This window comes from the organism of the source record quoted next, unplaced genomic scaffold (assembly GCF_019419815.1).
Source record: "Pyrus x bretschneideri cultivar Hongxiangsu unplaced genomic scaffold, Pyrus_bretschneideri_v1 Contig53, whole genome shotgun sequence".
Classification (NCBI taxonomy): domain Eukaryota; kingdom Viridiplantae; phylum Streptophyta; class Magnoliopsida; order Rosales; family Rosaceae; genus Pyrus; species Pyrus x bretschneideri.
Window position 1 is genome coordinate 2,346,819 of NW_025999791.1, and position 18,795 is coordinate 2,365,613.

General features: G+C 37.1%; 2 protein-coding genes across 2 annotated transcripts; both read right to left on the bottom strand.

Moving 5' to 3' along the window:
- Positions 1 to 120: 120 nt before the first annotated feature.
- LOC103952708 lies at positions 121 to 7,360 on the bottom strand. The gene is made up of 15 exons (XM_048570538.1): positions 6,407 to 7,360; positions 5,999 to 6,150; positions 5,427 to 5,494; positions 5,223 to 5,352; positions 5,011 to 5,099; positions 4,773 to 4,923; positions 4,511 to 4,695; positions 3,507 to 3,721; positions 3,322 to 3,420; positions 2,755 to 2,876; positions 2,198 to 2,299; positions 1,596 to 1,705; positions 1,405 to 1,492; positions 836 to 1,032; positions 121 to 534 (listed from the first exon to the last, which is right to left on the bottom strand). Exons 2-15 carry the CDS (start codon positions 6,095 to 6,097, stop codon positions 306 to 308), a joined length of 1,884 nt encoding a protein of 627 aa, XP_048426495.1. The 5' UTR covers positions 6,098 to 6,150; positions 6,407 to 7,360; the 3' UTR covers positions 121 to 305.
- Positions 7,361 to 13,476: 6,116 nt separating this feature from the next.
- Positions 13,477 to 13,881, bottom strand: LOC103952832 (protein MKS1-like). Its single transcript, XM_009364520.2, has one exon. The coding sequence runs from the start codon at positions 13,879 to 13,881 to the stop codon at positions 13,477 to 13,479; it is 405 nt and encodes a 134-aa protein (XP_009362795.2).
- Positions 13,882 to 18,795: the final 4,914 nt, after the last annotated feature.

Consider the following 18,795-nt stretch of genomic DNA (forward strand, 5'->3'; position numbering starts at 1 on the left):
ATTTCGGTATTTCCACTCGCACGTTAACTCTGTTATAGTCAGTCTCAACCATTCACAGGGAGAAACTGGACATTTTATTTAGGCGTTTTATACCTCCACAGGGAGAATAACTAGGAAAACATCCAAATAGTTGGCAGATTTCTCATAAGTTTTGTCAATAAAACCATTCGGTATTAAACTGGTAAAACAAATCTTACAGATTGATTCAAAATTAGATGGTGTACCAAATTAAAGTACAGAGAAATTAAGTTAGGATCAAAGAATGATATCAACCATCACCGTGGCGAAAATATACGACTGTATTTCTAGTCGGCTTCTAAGGTAGGAGAAAGGGAAGCTGAATAACAACCATTTGAGAACTTCAAAGTTTTCAAGAAACCCAAATGCAAGTGAGGCGTAACGATGGCTTCTGGAATACCAAAAGTAGAGGAGCTTTTGTGCAAGTCTTCAGCTGGCGCATCAGGACGATCAGATTTCTCAGGAACTGCTTCTACAGCAAAATTCAACCCGATTGATGAAGGTTCATTCATAAAGCTGGAAGCAGGTCAAATCAAATAAAAGAACTAGTTAAGATCAATATTGGATTAGCGTGATAATGCCAACTGAATGCAGACTAGCGTAGTGCAAGCTGTAACAAACTCCAGATTGGAGATAGGCTCAGTACAGCATGGCATCCAAAGGTTATAGCGAAATCCATCGTTTCACTTGGCCTTAAATTTGTGGGTATTCATCTACTTACGGAACTTGGTGCACACTAAATCATAGATAAACCTAACGAACTCTGAGCATTAATGCATACAGGTTCATATAAAACTTGAATCACGTTAATGTTTACCTCGCCTCAAAGCTTCTCCCTTCAGAACCCAAAAGGGCACATAGGCTGCAAATAATCCACGGTGGAAGATATGCATCCTTAATATCAACACTCGAGCAGAGACCAGCGGATGAGCCTTGCATGGATCCATCATCTTTTGTGGTGGTCATTTTGGGAGCAACAATATGGTCTGCTCTTTTCAATTCCGTGCATTTAATCTGGAAAAAGGGTACAGTAAAAAGTTCCATTAGTATTTCTGAGAACATTGCAGCGTAATGAAGGCAAGTAGGCACATTCAGAACAAATGGAAGGGGGGAGCGGGAAATTGTTCTCTCCATAAGTCTGGGAACTATATTAGGTTAAAACATAGGGCCAATGAGTCACTATCTGTGATGCGCTTTAAATCAGGACTTCACTCTAATACGTTATAATAGCACTCGCAAGCACGAAGCTCCAACCAAAAGCACATTCTCAAACAGACGTAGAATTCAGGTTTTTGGTAACAAGACATGCTGACTCTGTTGTCTAGGTACAGTCCCTGGCACAACAATTAATGGTGCTAAGGAACCCCAAACATTTTTCGCACTCACCTCTGGAGAAGAAATGGCAGCATTCTGAAATGGCACAGGTGAATATAATACAGGGACATCCATTACCACTAAAGCAGTCAACAACGACCTTAACATGAAACCAGAAGCAAGGTAGAGATGATAAGGATCCAAAATACATATTTAATCAATTTAGCCAGATGACATGGAATTGAAAAGTAAGTTTAACATACCTATAATTTAACAAAATATCGAACACTCCATGTACATCTTTATTGCCATTGAAAACTAGCAATGATTCTGGGGTATTATCTATATCAGAAGAGGAACTCAAGCGCCGTGTCTGCAACAATTTTAAATGGGGGCACAAATAAGTGGAGCAAAAATGTGATATTTGAAACTTGTAAGGCAAGACCTGAAAATGGCATGAGTAAACCAAATACACACATGACGGATGCAAATGGTCTGAGATGCAAAACCATCCTTCCAGCAATATCTTTTAAAGAAGAAGAAGAGTTTGAGATGAATGATACAAATCACATTGTCTAATAATAATAGTTGGAATGATACAAATCACATTGTCGAGTATAAGACTGACATAACTTTTCTTTCCTTTTTCTCTTAAACTACCCAAAGTTTTAACTATCAAATGGTGGATAAAAACAGAAACTGCTGCCCAGTATACCCAGATCAGTAGAACAATATAGCACCAAGTCTTATTCGCCATCAAATCCCACAAAAGGCAGGTAAAGGTATTCCACGACCCTCACCATGCCTACAATCAGATAAGAAAAACTAGTACAAACTGCAAATGGGAAGAACAACAGATATTAACCTGGCCAAAATTCTGTTTCTCCATCTCTGAGAGCTCAACAAGAACATCTGGAGTGACTTGCTCTACTTTAGAACAGCAAAGAGGCATAGAGAAAGAAACATCCTAATGGCAATATTGTCAAGTGAAAAAATGTCAGAAATGATAGACAAAATGGCAGTACAAGGTCCATCCCGATATAAAAGCACACTACACAGACAAGGCTTAACCTTCAGAAATTAGCCATGGTCCATAATTGTGTATGAAAAGCAATATTGAACCAAGAGCAAAAGCTTGCAGCTCAAGTGTTATATACATTTTCAAAGACTTTGTATGAGGAAAAGGTAGAAGCCATAAATTGGATTGGAACCCTAGTTAATTTATTCAGTTCAATGATTTATGACTTTCATCTAGTAACTTAGTGAATATCTAAATGCAAGAGAAAAATGTTCAAATGAAAAATGACATAGATTACATCTAAACAAGACTTCTTTCTGTAAATGCAGTAAGCATTACAATAAAAGTACAAATTACAGAAAAAAAAAACAGAAGTTTTGAGAAGTACTACAAGTAAAACTTACATGCTCTCTTAACAATGATCGTATGGCTCTTGTTGACTGGGAGATATAAGCATTGCTGATGCGTTTTGAGCCCACAGAGACAGTACAAGCCGTGAACATTACCACAAAATATGGAGTACACACTAGAAGAATTGTACATGTAAACAGCAATCAGTGTGGCGTCCATGTGGAAAATAAAATAGGAATCTAATTGGTTCAAAGATATTGGGATGGAGCACAAGACTCCGGAAAGGGAAGTTTATGCCTTCTTGATATGAATGGTAAGCTGAAATATAAAAAATAATAATAATAAAACAAATATAAAATTGTTTTCTGTTTGATGGTTATAATTCTAATTACAAGTGTCATCATGCAAACACTACCATAACACAGAGGGAGAAATCAACCTTTGTAGATTGAATAAGACAGAATACATATGTATCCCCACTCCAAGAAGGATGGGTACCTCAGGAGAGAGAAACAACTTACAATCAATGATAGTAATTCATCCAAAAAGTAGTACATATATAGTCAAAACATAAGTGAAAGTGGCTTGAAAAAACATAATATACAGGCAAGAGTAATTACCATAAAAGATATCACAGGTACCATTACGAAGCATGTAGTATAGACTCTGAAATGAGTCATCCCATGCTACCTGTCGTTTTCTCAAGAATTCTGTTTCCACTGCAAAAGGGAAAATGATTGATGAAAACATTTCAGGAAAAAGATACATTGGGAATAACATTATACTAAAAGCTTATGTAGCGCACCTCCCTCAGCTGTTGATGATGTCAAAACTTGTATGAGAGAAGGCGGTAAGGTAGATTGAGGGTAAACCCACGAATATAATTGTTTAGAACTAATGACTTGGGAATTAGGTATGAACCCTGAGCCACGGCTCATATTTTGATCCAGATAATGATCGGATTGGAACTTGAGATTCGGCATATTAGTGTAGGCACCGCACGCTATTGTCCTATGAATCCTAAAAATGTGAAAACAACATAACCTGAATAATCAATTACCAACATCCTGCCAACCGTAACCAATCAAAACGAATAGAAGTAACCACAACATTAGCAGAGTATGGGTGTGGCAGGAGCATAGTATGTTGGTGAATTTAAACTCTAAAGATAAATGATATGGGCAGTTTCCTCATGTTTGCACTACCTTTTTTTTTTTAATCATTTATTTACTAATAAAAATTAATGTATGGCTTGAATCCATATGATACTTGAATCTGGGCAATTCTTTTAATATAATATTTGTACATGAACCATCCATAAGCATAATTTGATGATTAGACCAAGACATCAGCAGTGGCCAATGTCTTATATGCTAAAAATTCATTTTTCTAACACTTTCCAGACTGTCTTCAATAATGTTGAAGTAAAATGTCACATATTTGCACCCCATCTTCAATATTATTAAAGTGAAATAGACTGAAGATACCTGATTAGGTTGAAAACTTATAAACATGATCATGACAAAACAAGTGAACATACACTACGGGTCATCTTAGTTCAGTGTCTTATGCATGCACCTAAAGAATTTAACCAAGCATTGGGAGAGAATAACAAATCAAAAGGAATGAAAAAGTAGTGAACGTCCTGTCTTAAGCACTGGAAACTAAACTAACTGTCTTTTTAATAAACACATTTTACTAGCAATTCTAAAAGAATACAAAACTTTGTAATCAACCACGGAGATACAAACTCAAGACTAAATAACAGAAATGAAAACTAAACAGATTTTATAGCAGTTGTACACTTACCAATTCACTGGGGAAGAGGACACCACCCGCATACTACTTTTCAAAGTAAAATCCAGAGGAACCTTTCCATCAGGCAAGCAAAAGTCGCTGAAACCAGGTGATGTAGGATTGCCACTTCTTTCAGAAATATAAGCAGATGAGCCAATTATTGATTCCTGGGCATCTATTCCTTTTAACGCTTTATCCTGTTAAAATTAGCATAAAACTGTTAATAACAGATTCTTTTAACTATGTAGATAAAAGGAAAGGCTACTAAGTATACCACATCGACAGCTGCAAAGTCTGATAATCTGTCACCGCCTGATGAAAGCTCAGTAACACTACGGAAAGTAGTTTGACTACACTTTTCAATAGTTCGAAAAACTTTTGCCGCGCCTTCTTCAGTATGTTCAGCAGAATCTACATTTTGGGGACTTCCCGGAAAAGAAAGATGGAATTGATGAGAAAATAAGAATGTGCCTGTTTTTCATAAACCAGATAATATTGGAATAAAGGCATACCCAGAAAATTGGTGTTTCCTCTTGGAAGCCAAATTAGAAAGCAAAGAAAGATTCTTCACACTGCTAGGTTTCTCCATTGAATTAATTTCCTGAACACAATATTAGGGTATTTTTGCACAATACCAACCACATTTAAAATTGAGTAGTAAAATAAGAGGGAAACAGTTTTCAAGAAAAATAAATAGAACATCTATTTAAGATTATGTGCAAACCTTAGCATTCTCTTTTCCAGGGACTATCTTGAACCTAGATTTTTTTGCAGGGTAAACTTCATCCATACGAATGTCAATGTATCTAGGATTCCTTGACAGTTCTTGTTTCTTTTGCCCATTTTCCGCTTCACTAATGTTGCAGAAAGAAAATAAGTCGGTGACTTTCAACAATAAAAAACCTGAAAAGAAGTAAGGAAATCTTACTTTGTAGAACCAAGCAAAGGAGCTGGAGATTCATCACTTATCTCCGCAGCATTCATCCGCTGCTCTCCCTGTCAAGCATGCATTATAAATCAGAACCTTCTTACTAATATAGCCTGTCAAATTATATGCCAAGCTTTTGAAAATCCACTTCAGTTAAAATCTGTGTGTGTAAGAGCACTTAGTTGTACATCAGTGTTGCTTTGTAAAAAGTAGATGTAGCACTAGGCCTTAAAAACACGCATGACCCAGTGCGGCAGTGCCAATCCCACTTAACACAGGGTCCTAGGAGGAGAGATCCTCTTAAACTGTTTTCAGATTGATTAGAAATGTTTAACAAAATAACCAAATAATAAGAAGATCGACGATACAATGATGGCATCTCTACATATCCAGCCAAAAGTTGAAAAAATGTATCCAGATAAAAGCCAAAAAAAGTTGAAAAATTTATCCAGACAATGCAACGACAAGAATTAAAATCAGGCAATTAAATAAATTTCTGCTATCTCCAAAAGTGCTAAAAATAAGAAGACCAGAGTCCGGACAGAAGCAAAACCATGAGTTCAACAACTTACTCTCAGTTGAGATGGTGTCTTTCTCTTGACTGTTGAAGTCCCACCACCAATCTTCAGAGAAGTGGGAGGCAGAGAACCGGGTGGAGCAACCATCGCCATACGTTAGTCTCAAACACTACTAACAGCAGACCTTTTACTTACAGTTCGAGTTCCTACATACGGTTCGAGAATCGATTCAATATTCATGAGTAAAATAAAACCATTCAAATTCCCAGCTAGCTAACCCTCAATTCCAAGGAAAAAGAAATCACTTTTGCAATTCTTTCACCTATCTAGCAGTTGATCTTGATTACCATCGAATACGATATGAATCCTAATCAACTACTGAGTAAAATTACCCAAAAATAAATTAATTGCGTCAAAATCTTGAAATTTTGTAATCTGAAGATTGGTAGAATAATGTCTAACCTCAGCGAAGGAGAGATTTTCAAGGCAAAGCCATTGGCAGCCGATGAAATCTCAGTGCAGCGTAGCGACGGACGGGATTAATCAATCCGGCGTGTCGATCGATTTGCCCCGAAAAATTTCGAGTTCCAGAGAGTAGGGCAAACCGAAGATGCAGAGAGAGAGAGTGGGAGGAGAGAGAATCTGGTGGGAAAATGAGGCAAAGTTAAGAGATTTGAGAATTTTGTTTGAACAATTTGGAGTTTCCCTCCTGTTGCTGACGGCGTCAAATCTGACGTTAGTGTCCGTTTATATTCTTTTTTTTAGTACAATCATATATGTTACGCTACCAGAATAGAGAATTCTACTAAACCATACTAGCATATGGGCACACACAAAGTGTGTGAGAAAATTTTTTATTTTTGTTTTTGAAATAGAATGAGAGATGAAGAAAGTGATAGAGACGGTGGGAGTGAGCAGTTTTTTTTTTTTTTTTTTTTTTTTTTTAATTAGAGATATATAGGTAAGATTTTGTTAGAATTACATATAGGCAAGACTTTGAAGAAAAAAAAAGTAAAATTTGATTGTGTGAAATTACATTTCTGACTTATATTTCTTATTCATGTTCTGTTTTAATTAGAAGGTTAAACTGGTTATTTCATATAATTTTAGTTGACAATGAATGTTTTATTAATTAATAAAGATAATAAATAATATAATTTGATATCAAATTCGCCCTCCCGGTTCCAACCTAACGACGCAATACTAAGTGGCTAGTATCCGTTTATATTAAAACACCAAAAAATATATTTTTTTTCAGTACACGTCAAACACCTTAACATGATAGCAGTATTTTATTGACATTATTTGCCACACATATTTAATTAACTTCTGCCAACAACGCAATATGGGAATATATTTGGAACTGTATTTATCATAGTTGAAATTTTTTTTGTGAAAATATTATTTGAATCAAGTTTTAATAAAAATACAAATAAATCTTAAAAAACATTTAAAATGCTTCTTACAGAAAATACATAAGTGTTTTTGAAATTTATAAATATTTTATTTAAAAATGTTTTTAATCATTTTAAAAGTGTTTCTAAACGAACTCTTAATCTTTTTTGCATATTGGTTAGGCCATTGTACATGGATGTACAAGCTCAATTACTCAGACATTGTACAATTTTTTATGATAAGTGTCTTTATTTTATGTACCACAAGACATGGAAAAACACTTTGGTCTCGTTTGGCACGTCGGATTATACTGATTATTTTAGGTGGATTGATTAATCTGTGAATCGGATAGTATTAACTAATAATCAAACGTTTGAGGTAGCGTCGAATTAATTTAAACATCGAATAGTACGTCAGACTATAATAATTTTTCACTTAATAATTGATGTTAAAATGAAAAAAAAATAAATTAAGGAAAAACTGAACAAAAAGAATTAATCATAGCACAGACCAAATAAAAAAGCGAAAAAAGAAGACAAAACCCAGATTTCTCTCGACTTCCCTTCTTCACCATCTTCCTCACTACGCATCAAATCTCATCCTCCCATACAAATCTTACCCTCTTGCCCACTAATTGAAAATGGGTATTATGCAATTGAACAAGGATTTTGAACTTTCAAAAAAATTGAACTAAATAAATAGAAATAATTGCGCAGGCAGGGTATGGCTTTCTGTTTTGCTTCTGGTTTTTATTCTGTTGTAGAAATTAGAAAAAAGAAATAGATGACGGGTGAGAATATGGAAGGAAAAAGAGAAGGATTGCTTTGCACTGGGTAATCTCTTTGATTTCTCCCTAAACATTCTGGATAGTCTTTGCTCGCGAAGATCTGAACGGAAAATAGAGAAAGATAGAGACTAGGGTCGGCGGCAATTGGCTTTGGAATGACTGCCGGAATCACTCCGATTGCTGCCATGGTTGGTTGGGTAGAAGGAAAGACCTGGGTTGGAGGAAGAAGAACGAGGAACGAAGAGAGACGAAATCGACTAATTATCCTTCCGTTTTGGAGTGTACTAGTTAGCAGGTATATAGACCGGATAAAATAAGTGAGTCCGAATAATTAATTAGTCGGCAGGCTATTTAATACGAAACGTCACCAAACAATTGACTTCGTACTATTAATTCTATCCGGTACTTTATATGGTGTGTCAAGTGAGGCCTCTGTGAACTGGGTAAAAGATAAGACATACCTAGGGGCTGGGGTATAGTGAACAAGAATTCTTGTAAGGAAAATTTTATTTGAACACATACAACCTCTTTCTACGTCCAACTTAAAATTTAAATGTGAATTATCTTTTTTAACATATTGCATAATTACCATTAAATACAAAATAAAATTAATAATAAAAATAAAATTTATCAATAAACCCACACCGAATAATTTTGGAGCTTGTTCCCTAATTGAATTGGCGCCGAATTAGCTTTGGGGTACATGATTTCTTCATCTTTGAGAACAACGATAGGGAGTTTCTCTTGCCATTCTTTGTTCTTATTAGTAGCAGAGCTCTGGATCTCATTCACAACCCTAATTGATAGCTAATTAGGTTGGGGTTAAAAGTTTTTTTTTTGTCTTTCTACTTTCTGCATTTTCTTAGTAGGAGAACATAGTTTTGTATAGTGCTGGATTTTTCTTATTTGGTTCATTTGAAGCATTGTGCTTTGCAATTTATGTTGTTTTATTGGCAGAATCCATGGACCTTAAAAACCTTTGGAATCGAACTAATGTTGCCCTTAACACGATAATTCGACGCTATGAGACTACTAAAACCGAAGAGTTTCTTCAACCTTGTATTGAAAGTAGCTACAACAGTTTTGGATTGCATAATTTCTTGATATTGTTTATTATTTGTTTGGGAATATGCATATGTAGTTTCCACTTAAAAATACTAACTTCAGTTGTGTATAAATGTCTGTATTTACCTCTTGATTTTGCGTAAAACAACTCGGCTGCTCTCAATTTGAGGTGCATAGCGAGAAAAGCTACAACGAGTCAACAAAATACTAATCCTAGGTATTATCTGATGCCCGTCATTTCCAATGTCCCTATTGTTTCTCCTAGTATGGTAGATGATGCTAATCAAAAGGATTACACGTACAATTCACAGTATAGGCCATATTTTTCAAGTTATGTGAGACCCAAGAATAAAGAAGAGTCATTTACAAGTACAAACTTCATCAAATTATTCAACATGTTCACAAAATCAAACTTTATAAAACTTTCATTCCCATAAACAAGTAGAAGCTTCACCAGAGAGCCTATCTCTAGAAACCTTTTCCTCCAGAGCAACTAACTTCCCCTTCCTCCATGGCCGCTGGCCTCTGGCTAAGGCTGGGGGTCGGTGGCCGCCTCTCCTCCTCATTTTTATCTCCTAGCTTTCCTCCCTTTTCCCCGTCCCCTCTTTCCTCTCCACCCCCCCCCCTTCCACCCCTCTCTCCAATACCTCGTCGTACCCCCATTATGGTCTTTTACGCCCACCCCCTTCCCCGTCCCTGCCTTTCCCAACTTTCCACCACCCATTCACCATCCCTGTCTTTCCTCTAGTTTTTCCCAGCTTCTCCCTCCCTCCCCCCCCCCACCCCCGTAGTGCCTCTTTTCCTGCGTTTTCTCCCTCCCTGCTCCCCCCTGGTTTCTCTTCTCACTCGCCTTCATCCGGGCCTCCTCTCCCTTCCCTCTCATTCCACGGTTTTCCAAAGTCCCACGAGTGGGCTTTGTCCCAGGGGTTCCTCCAGTGTTCCCTTGGATAGCTCTGCCATTTTGTGATTTTGGTGGCTGCCAAGGTTGGTGTAGCGATGTTCCGGTAACATGTTTCGTTAGGTCCCTCCCTCGCTTTGATGTGGTGAGCTTTCGGATCTGTCGTGCTCTTGTCCTGGGTGTTGTCAATTTTGGGTGTTCCCGACAGTGGTTTCCTACTTGCTCTCAGTTTGATGTGTAGAACCGTTGCTCCGGGTGTTTTGGGCTCCCTGAGGGCTTTGGCCTTGGAAATATCGTTTCAGTCTATTTGGGTTCGTTTTGGTGGTGTAGCGGGGTGGATGGTTCCCTTTACCATCCTTGTCGGTCATCGTAATCTTCCTTCAGTTACAACCCACAACGGGCGGCGGTTGACGGTCTTTGGTGCCTTGGATATCACCCCACCTTCAGTGGGTGTCCCACACCTCTGTCATCTCTGCACATGAATCTACTCCACTATCTCCTGCCAATTCTGCACCTGTTTCTCCACTGGACATGTCAGATTTATTTTAATGTATTTTAGTTTAGTTTATTCACCCTATGTATGTGGTGGTCGTATGCTTGCGATGGTTGATGTTGTCTTCACTTTTTGCGTTAGGTTAGTGGTCTCATTTTTAATGATGATCTTTTTGTGGTCTCGCTCAGCGATGATTTTTGGTGGCCTCACATAAATGCGATGACCTATGTGGTTGTCGATATAAGTATATTGCATGTGTTTGCAACAAATTTGTATTGATGATGGTTTGTGGGTTAGGACAGTGATTGTGGTAGCCGTTTAGGGGGTTTACTATTATTTGTTTTACTGCGCAAATTCACTTCATATCAATTTATTGGTCATTGAAGTTTATGTACCCAATTGGCCACCTTTGTAACTGTTTGTGAAGTTGAATGAAATTCAATATCGTCTCTGTTCAAAAAAAAAAAAAAAAAAAGTAGAAACTTCACCGAGTTATTCAATTTGGGGTTTATTTTCTAAGTGGGTGTAAAGATAAATATACATTTTGAAATGGGGTTGTTTAGATAGTAAGTTTGAGTTTAAAGAGATATTAATTCTTTAATTAAAAATAATATGGGTGTAGAGAGTAAGTTAGATGTAGAAAGAGATTATATGGGTTCAAATAAAGTTTCTCTTCTTATTAACCGGAGGTGTTTTTCATTACTATAATGAAGTATCTTGGGTATCACTAAAGTGGATTTAGGCATCAAAATCTGTTTTGTTTGTTGTTTGCATGTTACTTGTTACATGAGAATACATTGATAATAAAGGGCTCGTTTGAAAGTGATTTTATAATGACTGAAGCATTTTTAGTGTAAATGGGATCATGAAAAAACACTTTAAATATTTCCTAGCACATATCTAATTTTTTTTTTTTTTTAAATCACTTAAAGTACTTTTGAAACTCAAAATCAACTTGACCAAATGCTTTCGGTTAAAATACTTCCCAAAATTTATTGGGACATTTTTACCAATACTTATTTACATTTTTGGGGTACATAATTCATATCAAGCCATAATATGAGTTCTCAAGTCCATATGATTCTCGTAATATGATTAGAACACCTTTCTCATTACTCATAGCCAACATTTTGTCAAAGGATTTATAAAAGTATATTTTGGAGCATGTTTCCCTCTTTCCTGAAAAGCAGAGTTCTTGTTAGAAATTCATGTCTCCCATGAATCAATCAAGGACCCTAACAATATTTTGAGGCACATCCTTGATTGGGACGTGACTCCATTATCAAAGATCTGTTGGAAATTTTAATTAAAGAAATTTTATTTTGTGTTAATAGAAATTATATTTGATGAGTTAGGACTATTCATGAATAAAGTTGTGATTGTTCGATTGAAGAAAAGATACAACTATCTAAGGAGTCACCTTATCCTATTGAGTCATAGGTAAAATTAATAGGTTGAGTCATGTAAGTTTCATATGAGCCATATTATACTTAGAGATTAAGTGAGTATGAGAGAGTTTAACACAATTGTGGTCCACTGGAACCTTTGACGTGCTACTACCGTAAGGAGGTCGTTGTAACCTAGAAGATAAGCGTCGATCAACCATGATAATTGTAGTTGGGCATAAAATAAGAACTCAAATAAGTTGAGTCATACAAGTTCATAAAAATATCATATTTAGAGATTACGTGAGTCTGAGAGAGTTCAACATAATTGTGGTTCGCTGGAATCTTACGATTTGGTGTACTACTATCGTAAGGAGGAGGTCGTTTTATCTTGAGAGACAACGGCCGATCAACCATGAGCACCATAGTGGGGGCGTAAATTATCTTAAGAAGAGAACCAAATTCTTGACTAGACCATATTTTTTAGGTTTTTCTAATCCAATTTCATGTGCATTAGCATTGTGTTTAGTTTATTTGTATGCATTAAATTGTGTTTGTACTTGCATGAATTGTTCCTTAATTTTCTATGTGATTCATATAGCAGTTAGATCCTATTTTTTCTAACAAGATCAACATCGGTACCTTATGTCTAAGGGTATTTGCATTATTGCAACTTTTTTTTTTTTTTTTTAAACCAGTCAGTGTACCCAGTGATAATCATTCGGAACCTACAAATTTATGTGTTCACGAGAGATTTTTCAGTGTGATCAGAATATGGGATGATACATTATGTGTCACTATACAAATTATGGGATATGTGTTTTATAAAGTTAATAACTTTAAAAATAAAATTTCCCACCACTTATAAAAACATGTGGTGTACCACTCATGTTTCGGTCACAATGAAAAATTTCTCCAGAATGATGATACATTTTTCTACTGAGAACAGGGCTTGGTACACCAAGTGTCACAATACAAGTAGGTTAGATACTTGAAAAAAAAATTCAACTACTTGTATTATGACACTTGATGTACTGAGACCTGTTTCCGACATAGTGAAAAATTTATCCAAAATGACTTTAAACTGTGAAACCAATCATTTTCTCAATTAAACAAATATAGTGTGTACTAGTCTTTGTCGTTTGACAAATATGGTGTGTGCTAGTCTTTGTCGTTTGAAAAATATGGTGTGCACTAGTCCTTGTGGTTTGACAAATATAATGTGTGGTGTGTACTAGTCTTAGCAAAAGAAAATCATAAACTAAAATTATTTCAAATAAAGTGTCCAACCAAAATATAAATCAAACATCCTACAAAACTCATACATGAAAAAAATGGCTTATATGATATCCATCAAATAATTTTAAGTTAACTAATACTGGTATACAAAGCTACAAGCTAGACTGTAATATATGAAACGTATTGTATGCTTATTTCGAACTCAAAGTAACCCAGATAGCATACTTTAAATTTTGATCTTAACATGCACATAGTTCCGCATATATATAGCTAGAATATTTCAGCAAAGTTGGAAGTTGTTGTAGTAGGTATTCCAAAAGGCACACGATCACCATTGAACTCATCTGCCCTATTATTGTTGTGCTTCCCTCGGCTCTCCCTCACGAAAGCTTCTTGGTTGATCGAACAAGAAGTTGTGGAAGAAGAAGAGCAAGACTGGGAATTAGCAACACTAATTTTATTAACCTTGGATGCTCGACAAGCTTGATTATTATTGTTGCCAGTGAGCCGTTGAACCAAACCCATAAACTCTTCAGGTTGGACATGAATAATCTTGGGTGAGATGAGATATACTACGACTGGCTTCTTCTTCATCACCTTCTGTGAATTCTTGCTCACCATAAGAGGTGCAGGCCTTGGACCCTGCAACTCCAAATGTCTTCTTAAGGACTTCATCGTCTTAACCAAAAATCGAATTATTAAGTTGGTAGTGAAAATTTTAGAGGTGCAAAACATTTATATATACTTGGTTTTAATGAAGAAGGGTGCAATATTTTATTTATTTGTGACTCGTCAGCTTGCCTTTGGCTTGATTTGTATCATTGAATTGGTCTTTTTTGAGATTAAATATCTTTGCTGATTCAGTAGAGTTTGCCGGCTGTCTCTCAAGATTACATAGAAACCAAGAATTCTGGTGCCTTTGATATTAAATTACATATGTGGACAAAAGTTTTATTCAAAAAGCAGGGATTAGGGTGTGAAAAAGTCAAAATATACTAATCAGTAATGGTCAAAGTCATACAATCATGTACTATTCTGGAAACGGAGGACCAAGGGAAAATTGAGGGAGGGAGCCAGGAAGAAAGCAACAGAAGTCATGTAGGGTTTTCAGTTTTAACCCCGCAAAGATGATGTAATTATATCTACACCAGTGAATTCAAGTCTCGCTTAAGTTTTAACTCCTCTAAACTCAAATTTTGCATGTTCCCTTTAAGTCAACTTGTGTTTCACTTCTGCTCATACCGTTCAAATGTTATCTTCTTATGTCAATACGGTCTTAATGTTATTTTCTTGTAGAACCGTATTTTTGTGCTTCTTTTTTATTTTTTATTTTTTTCATGCCAAAACTCCTAAAACTTTATACATTTTTTATTAAAAAAAAAAGTGATATTAGAGAGAAATTTAAAACGCCAGTGGACTGAAGAAAGGATATTAATAAAAAAACATTTAACAAACTTTATTAATAATAATGACAAGAACCTAAGTGACGAGCCATTTAATACTACAGTCTAGTTATATAATATCCTTTGTTAAAAAAAAAAAAAAAGTGGCGATGTCATGCCTCTTCAATCCACGTTTCAAGTTTTTTTCTCCCTGCAATTCAAAATTAAAGTAGTAATATCACTTGTTTCTTTTTCTTTTATAAAGAAATATATAAATTTTTAGGAGTTTTAACATAAAGGGCTTCAAACAACAAAATTTTAGTAAAAGATACTTCATAAACTTATTAATAGAGAAATGCTAAGATCATCTTCAAATGAGAAATCAAAAATGTCATAGACATATAACGGTAACAAATGACATATCACGGTAACAAATGACATATCACTTATTGCAACCGAGATGTCAAAGATGACATGGAAAAGAAGGCTAGCTAACATGGACAAAAAGATGTCAAATTTGACGCTGCCTTCAAATTTTATTTTTTCTATTTCTAAAGGCATTCCACTTGCTTTACCTTAAATGTTAGCATATTTAAGTATTATTTTAAAACTAACTAACAACAACCCAATTTTTCTTATTTTTGTCTAATAAAAACATAAATGAAGCAAAAAAAATTTGGCGTACCTGGTGGAGGGAAAATATTGACAATATGTCAAATTGCTAAGTCAGCCTTCAAATTTAAATTTGATGTTTTGAATTTGACATCTTATTTGGAGATGCTCTAAGGAGATTCTCAAAGTGGGATTCCCTATGAACTCTCTGCCACGTCACAGTCACTACTACAAAAAACACTTTGCGCGATGAAATAAGTTTGTTGCGCAAAGTACAATTTCGTCGCGCAAAACCTTGCGTGACCAAATTTTGGTCGTGCAAGGTTCGTCTCGCAAAACTCGTGACGATAGAGTTTGTGCAATGAAAATTAATCTTTGTCGTGCAAAACTACTTTGCGCGACGAAATATTTTGTCGCGGAAGGTTTTTGACTTTTTGTTTTATTATTTCTCTTATATTAATTTAATTATATTAATTGTTTATGCAACAAAAAACTTGGCAGAGCAGGATTTGTCGAATTTTTATTTTTTTAATTTAATTTAATTGTATGATTTTATTTTTTTAGTTACTTTAATTTAAATTGACATATTCAAAATGAAACATTTATTTATTTATTTTGATGTGACTGTACTTGAAGTTTTGAAGTTTCAAGTTGCCTACGTACTCTTCCAAAGAAGAGATCAAGTCATAACGTAGTTCAAATGAGTGATGATTTTGATGATGATTTTGATAATGATTTTGATAATGATTTTGCCGTACACAGTTTATGCTCTTGCGGGCCAGGAGCTTTTGTTGTCGCCTTTTATGCTCGTGCGGACAAGGAGCTTTGGTTGTCGCCTTTTAGGCTCGTGCGAACGAGGAGCTTTTGTGAATTTGTCAAACGATCTTAGAGAAGCATTCCTTGCAATCTTTATAGCAAGGAGTCTTGACTGAGTGATTGAAGAAATCTTTGGGGAAGAAATCGCGCATCGTGATGGCAACGGACGATCTTTGTGTCATAACTTCATCATCTTCAACACTTTCATGTAGCTTTGAAGGTTGACGGTAGCTGCTTTGCCCCCTTTCCGATTGATGAACTTGTGGAGGAGACCTATGTTTCTTGTGCATTTTCTTTGGAGTGACATAAGTCCATCCTTCAACTTCACTTGACTTGACTGACATGGTTTTGGAGCATGCCCCCAGCGGTTGAGGTGAAGATTTTGAGTTCAAAGAGCCAGAAGTGACGGTGGTATAGTTTGACTTCACCACATCATTAAGATCTAGCTCGATGATCCCTTTCTGAGCCAACTTCATGATGAGATCTTTTAGCACAAAGCATTTTTCCGTCGGATGACTAATGAAGCGGTGGAATTTACAGTACCTTGGACTGTCAGTACGGTTCATATCTTCTGGCCGTTTGCACTCAGGGAGGTCGATCACCTTTTTGTCAAGCAAGTCTTTCAACATGGCAACCACGTCAGAGTCGGGGAATGGATAAGTCTTCTCCTCAAGCTCCTTCAAAGTGCGTCTACGTATCTCTTGATCACGAAAAGCTTCGGTTTGAATCGCCTTGCTTCGTGTAGGGATTTTGACTGGAGTTGTGTTGACCGTCATTGCTTCCTTAGTGGGTTTCCACGTAGCCTTATCCACCTTTGGCCCCAAAACTTTGTCATTCTTGTAGTCGACGATCTGTTCTTTCTTCCCATGACGGGTGATGCTTAACTCCATATCATGGGCGCGGGTGGCTAACTCTTCAAATGTTCGTGGTTTGATGCCTTGAAGGATGTAATGTAGTCCCCACTGCATGCCTTGAACGCACATCTCAATGGCAGAGGTTTTAGAAAGCCGATCTTTGCAATCCAGACTTAAAGAACGCCATCTATTTATGTAGTCGACGACAGGTTCATCTTTCCACTGTTTCGTGCTGGTCAGCTCTAGCATGCTTACAGTACGACGAGTGCTGTAGAAAAGGTTGAGGAATTCCCTTTCTAGCTGGTCCCAACTGTTGATAGACTCAGGTTCGAGGTCAGTGTACCAGTCAAAAGCGTTACTTTTCAGCGAACGCACGAACTGTTTGACGAGGTAGTCTCCCTCTGTCCCAGCATTGTTGCAAGTTTCAATGAAATGGGCGACATGTTGCTTCGGGTTGCCTTTTCCATCGAACTGCATGAATTTTGGGGGCTGATAACCCATTGGCATCTTCAAAGCATCAATCTTCTTGGAGTAAGGCTTTGAGTACAGTACGGAGTCATGCGAGCTTCCTTCGTACTGTGTCTTGATAGTGCTTGCAATCATCTCTTGTAGTTGCTGGATAGAGAGAGATCCCATGGACGCCGTTGCTTGGTCTAGCTTCGGCTTCTCTTCAACTTTCTCCGCTGGTGGCTCCTCTTCTTCGTCGCCTTCTTTCTTTAATAGGCCAACAATTGGGTCGACTTTCACGTCGGGCAGCGCATCTAGTTGGTTGACAAGTGCGGCAATCTGCAAGTCCTTCTCTTCCACAGTTCGTGTGAGCTTTGCGATTGCTTCATTCATCTGAGCTAGCTGCTCCTCGATTGAAGTTGCTCCCGTGGTCATGACTTGCATGGTTGTACTGCCGCTCGAATCAGCGTCGGAGAGTAGGGACTCTGAGTATTTCCTTGGGCTCTCCCCTTTTGATGCCCTTAGCGAGGCTAGGGTGATCACAGGCTCGTACCTCAAGTGCTCTTGTTCCTTTGACAGAGTTAATGCAGGGGCGGAAGCCGCGGCAAAAAGATCTCTTGCCTTACTTCGGGTTATGATGCCCGAAATATCACCACTTGCGGCGATGATGTTCTTGTTTTTTGCTTTGATTGCAGGAACAGCTTGATCCTTTCTTGATGCCATTTGCGTTTTTCGATGATTTGAGGATAGAGATGAGAGGTAGAGATTGTCCCACTGGGCGTGCCAAATTTGTAAACACGAGAATTCCTGAAACAAGCGACAAGAATACGTGTACAAAATATATTTTTTGTATTAATGATTTTGGGGTTACAATCTCTTTGTAATTTGGTCATCTGATTCTATCTTCGTAGGGTGTAGGTTTGTGGATGAGTTGCTGATCCAAAGGGCCGTCGGGGGCTTGATCTGAGGATGAACAGTTGATGAATGAATCTTCAAGGGGCGTTGGGCTTGATCTTGAAGAATGGGTGTATGAGTTTGTTGAGGTTGTTGATCCAAAGGGCCGTTGGGGCTTGATCTTAGGATGAACGGATGATGAATGATGAACACTTTCTTCAAGGGGCCGTCGGGGTTTGATCTTGAGTTGGTGGGAGTTCTTCAAGGGCCGTTGGGGCTTGATCTTGAAGGTTGATGGATGATGAACGATGAACACTTTCTTCAAGGGCCGTCGGGGCTTGATCTTGAGTTAGTGGAAGTTCTTCAAGGGCCGTTGGGGCTTGATCTTGAAGGTTGATGGATGATGAACGATGAACACTTTCCTCAAGGGCCGTCGGGGCTTGATCTTGAGTTGGTGGAAGTTCTTCAAGGGCCGTCGGGGCTTGATCTTGAAGGTGGATTTGACGAAGAACGAAGATTGCTTTCTTGATCCTTCGGGATTTGCTTGAGAGCTTTAGAGTTTCAAGGCTTCTTTCTTTCTTCCT

What these genes read in the sequence shown, in the direction of transcription:
- LOC103952708 (XM_048570538.1), bottom strand. Translation starts at nt 6,097, where the DNA reads ATGGCGATGGTTGCTCCACCCGGTTCTCTGCCTCCCACTTCTCTGAAG. An exon ending in TCCTCTTCCCCAGTGAATTG is followed by an intron (nt 3,722 to 4,510) that starts GTAAGTGTACAA and finishes TCACATTTTTAG; the next exon opens with GATTCATAGGACAATAGCGT. An exon ending in ATCATCAACAGCTGAGGGAG is followed by an intron (nt 3,421 to 3,506) that starts GTGCGCTACATA and finishes TCCCTTTTGCAG; the next exon opens with TGGAAACAGAATTCTTGAGA.
- LOC103952832 (XM_009364520.2), bottom strand. Translation starts at nt 13,881, where the DNA reads ATGAAGTCCTTAAGAAGACATTTGGAGTTGCAGGGTCCAAGGCCTGCA.